General features: G+C 66.4%; 1 protein-coding gene across 1 annotated transcript in view; it reads right to left on the bottom strand.

Moving 5' to 3' along the window:
- Positions 1–218: 218 nt before the first annotated feature.
- INPP5E (inositol polyphosphate-5-phosphatase E) overlaps positions 219–2,056 on the bottom strand; it is a 13,452-nt gene continuing 11,614 nt past the window's right edge. Inside the window, exons 5-7 of the mRNA XM_007947034.1 lie at positions 1,907–2,022; positions 859–995; positions 219–351 (exon numbers count right to left, since the gene is read on the bottom strand). Coding sequence (XP_007945225.1) covers positions 219–351; positions 859–995; positions 1,907–2,022 — 386 coding nt within the window. The remainder of the gene's footprint in view (positions 352–858; positions 996–1,906; positions 2,023–2,056) is intronic.

The following is a 2,056-nucleotide window of genomic DNA, read 5'->3' as shown; positions in this document are numbered from 1 at the left end:
TGGGATGCTGCTATGTTGGTCACAAGCTCAGTCTGCTTGAGAAGGGAGGTGGGGCATGTGTCAGTGGGGACGCCGTGTTAAGAGCACGTCGTTACTGAAGCGGGACCCATTCTTGGAGAGAGCCTCCTTGCTGGGACAGCGACCTTCACTGCCACCGTAGCACTGCTGCCGAGCACACTCCGTTTCCTCCAGTTACCTGGGTCGGCACCGTGCCTCGCTCAGGAAACCGTACAGATGGTGCTGGAGTTTTGGCTCTTCAGTGCCTGCTGTCTCTGAATTTCCTTGGAAACCCGCCTTTTGATTCCCGTGAGGTACAGTTCCCGGTCAAACTTGCCGGCAGCCAGCGGGATGCTGTGGGGGGAGGGCCGTTGGGACACCCCGCGCCACAGCAGCCAGCGCTGGCTCAGGCACCTGTCTGCTGTGGCCTCTCGTGCGTGTGTGTGTGCACCTGCCCCGTTCCTGGGAACTGCCCAGAGGCCCTCATCTCTCAACACTGTCCCACCCCGTCCGCCTGTGGGCTCACGGCCCGCTTCTCCATGACGCCCTCTGGCCCAGGCACCGCAGGCCAGTGGCCGCCTCAGAGCGGAAAAGAGGCAGGGCACACACTTTGAGTGGCATCTGCTCCCGCCGGACCCTCCACGCCACCTCAGAGCACGCACCCTGAGAACCCAGGGACCTGCCCCCCCCTCCCTTGCCAGGAGGCCCCACGTCACCGAAGGCCCCAGGCACGGCTCTCTGGCACCCCAGGTCTTCCCACCCGAACCACTCAACACAGCTGCACACATCTGGACTGCACATGCCCCCACTGTGCCACCTACCCCACCAGGGCCCCACCAGCCGGTAGCACCAGACACTAACTTGTCTCTCCCGGGCCTCACTCTGACACGGAACAGGCCATACACTGGGCGGTGGTCGGACGTCCTGATGCTGGGGCAGGACGAGTACCTGACTGGATAGATGTCATCCTGGTGCCGGCTCCGGTACATGACCCGGTCCTGCAGGAGACCGGGTACACGGGCCAATTACTCAGCCATGTGCCTGCCTCTCCCCAGACAGACCCGGGCCGGACCCCGCTGGAGCACCCCCCAGGAGCCGCGCTCCCGGTCCTCTGGGTGGTCTCAGTGCTGCCACCATGGCTGGTTTACTGAGCCCCTCAGGAAAGGGTGGGCCCCTTCTCCAGCTCTGAAGACCCTGCAGGCAGTACTGTCTCCACCCGATGGAGGCTGTGCAGGAGGTGACCAGTTCTGGGCCTGGGGCCTCGGGTCGGGCAGAGAACTAGGAGAGGCCACAGGGCACCACGGGGCCCCTTTCCTCCCCCAGGTGCCTGCTGGGGAGGGTGCTGGAGCCCCACGTGCAGGTTCGCTCAAGAAGCTGTGTGAGCCTCGGGGCGTGTGCCCTGTGCCCGGCTTCTGAGGGTCCCTAGGGGTCAGACCGTCAGCACCCTTGAAGAAGGCCACATCAAGAGCCAACGAAGGCTCAGAGGTGGGCGGGGCCCAGGCCCCACATCACCGTCAAGCCGAGGGCCGGCGCTGGGACCTGCACTCTGGGGCTGTTACCATGCGCACCGCAAGCCCGGACTCAACCGGAGGCCCAGTGCCAGGGCGCCGCCCGAGCTGTGGTCGCGGGACAGCCTGTGCCTGCCCTGTCAGCCCGGGCTCTGGCCGAGGGGACCCTGCTCCGAAGCAGTCTGCACCTGGCCGGCCTCAGGGGACACCTGGGGTCTGCACCACAGCGGTCACCTGAGTGCAGCCCGGCCAAGCGGAGTGCGGGAGGAGGGGCGACGCGACCCGGAGCCGGGCGGGGCCGCGGGGCGCGGTCGAGCTCTGGTCGCGCTGGGGGGCTCTCACCGCCGCGGGGTGTCTCGCCATAGGAGGAGGCTCTCGCCCGGCGGCGGGGTGGCCCTCACCGTGTAGGAGGGCGTCCTTTGCTTGGAGGTGCTGTCATAGGTGTCCTTGCCGATGTCGAACTTGTACGAGGGGAGGAAGTGGATGTCCGGCTCCCGGAATCCCTTGAAGACCGTACCTGCAGCCGCGCGAGGCGGCTCAGACCCCCGAGC

This window comes from Orycteropus afer, unplaced genomic scaffold (assembly GCF_000298275.1).
Source record: "Orycteropus afer afer isolate SDZICR_OR568_19922 unplaced genomic scaffold, OryAfe1.0 scaffold00174, whole genome shotgun sequence".
In the NCBI taxonomy this organism is placed as follows: domain Eukaryota; kingdom Metazoa; phylum Chordata; class Mammalia; order Tubulidentata; family Orycteropodidae; genus Orycteropus; species Orycteropus afer.
The sequence above is the reverse complement of the archived record's forward strand: the minus strand, read 5'-3'. Positions and strand labels throughout refer to the sequence as shown.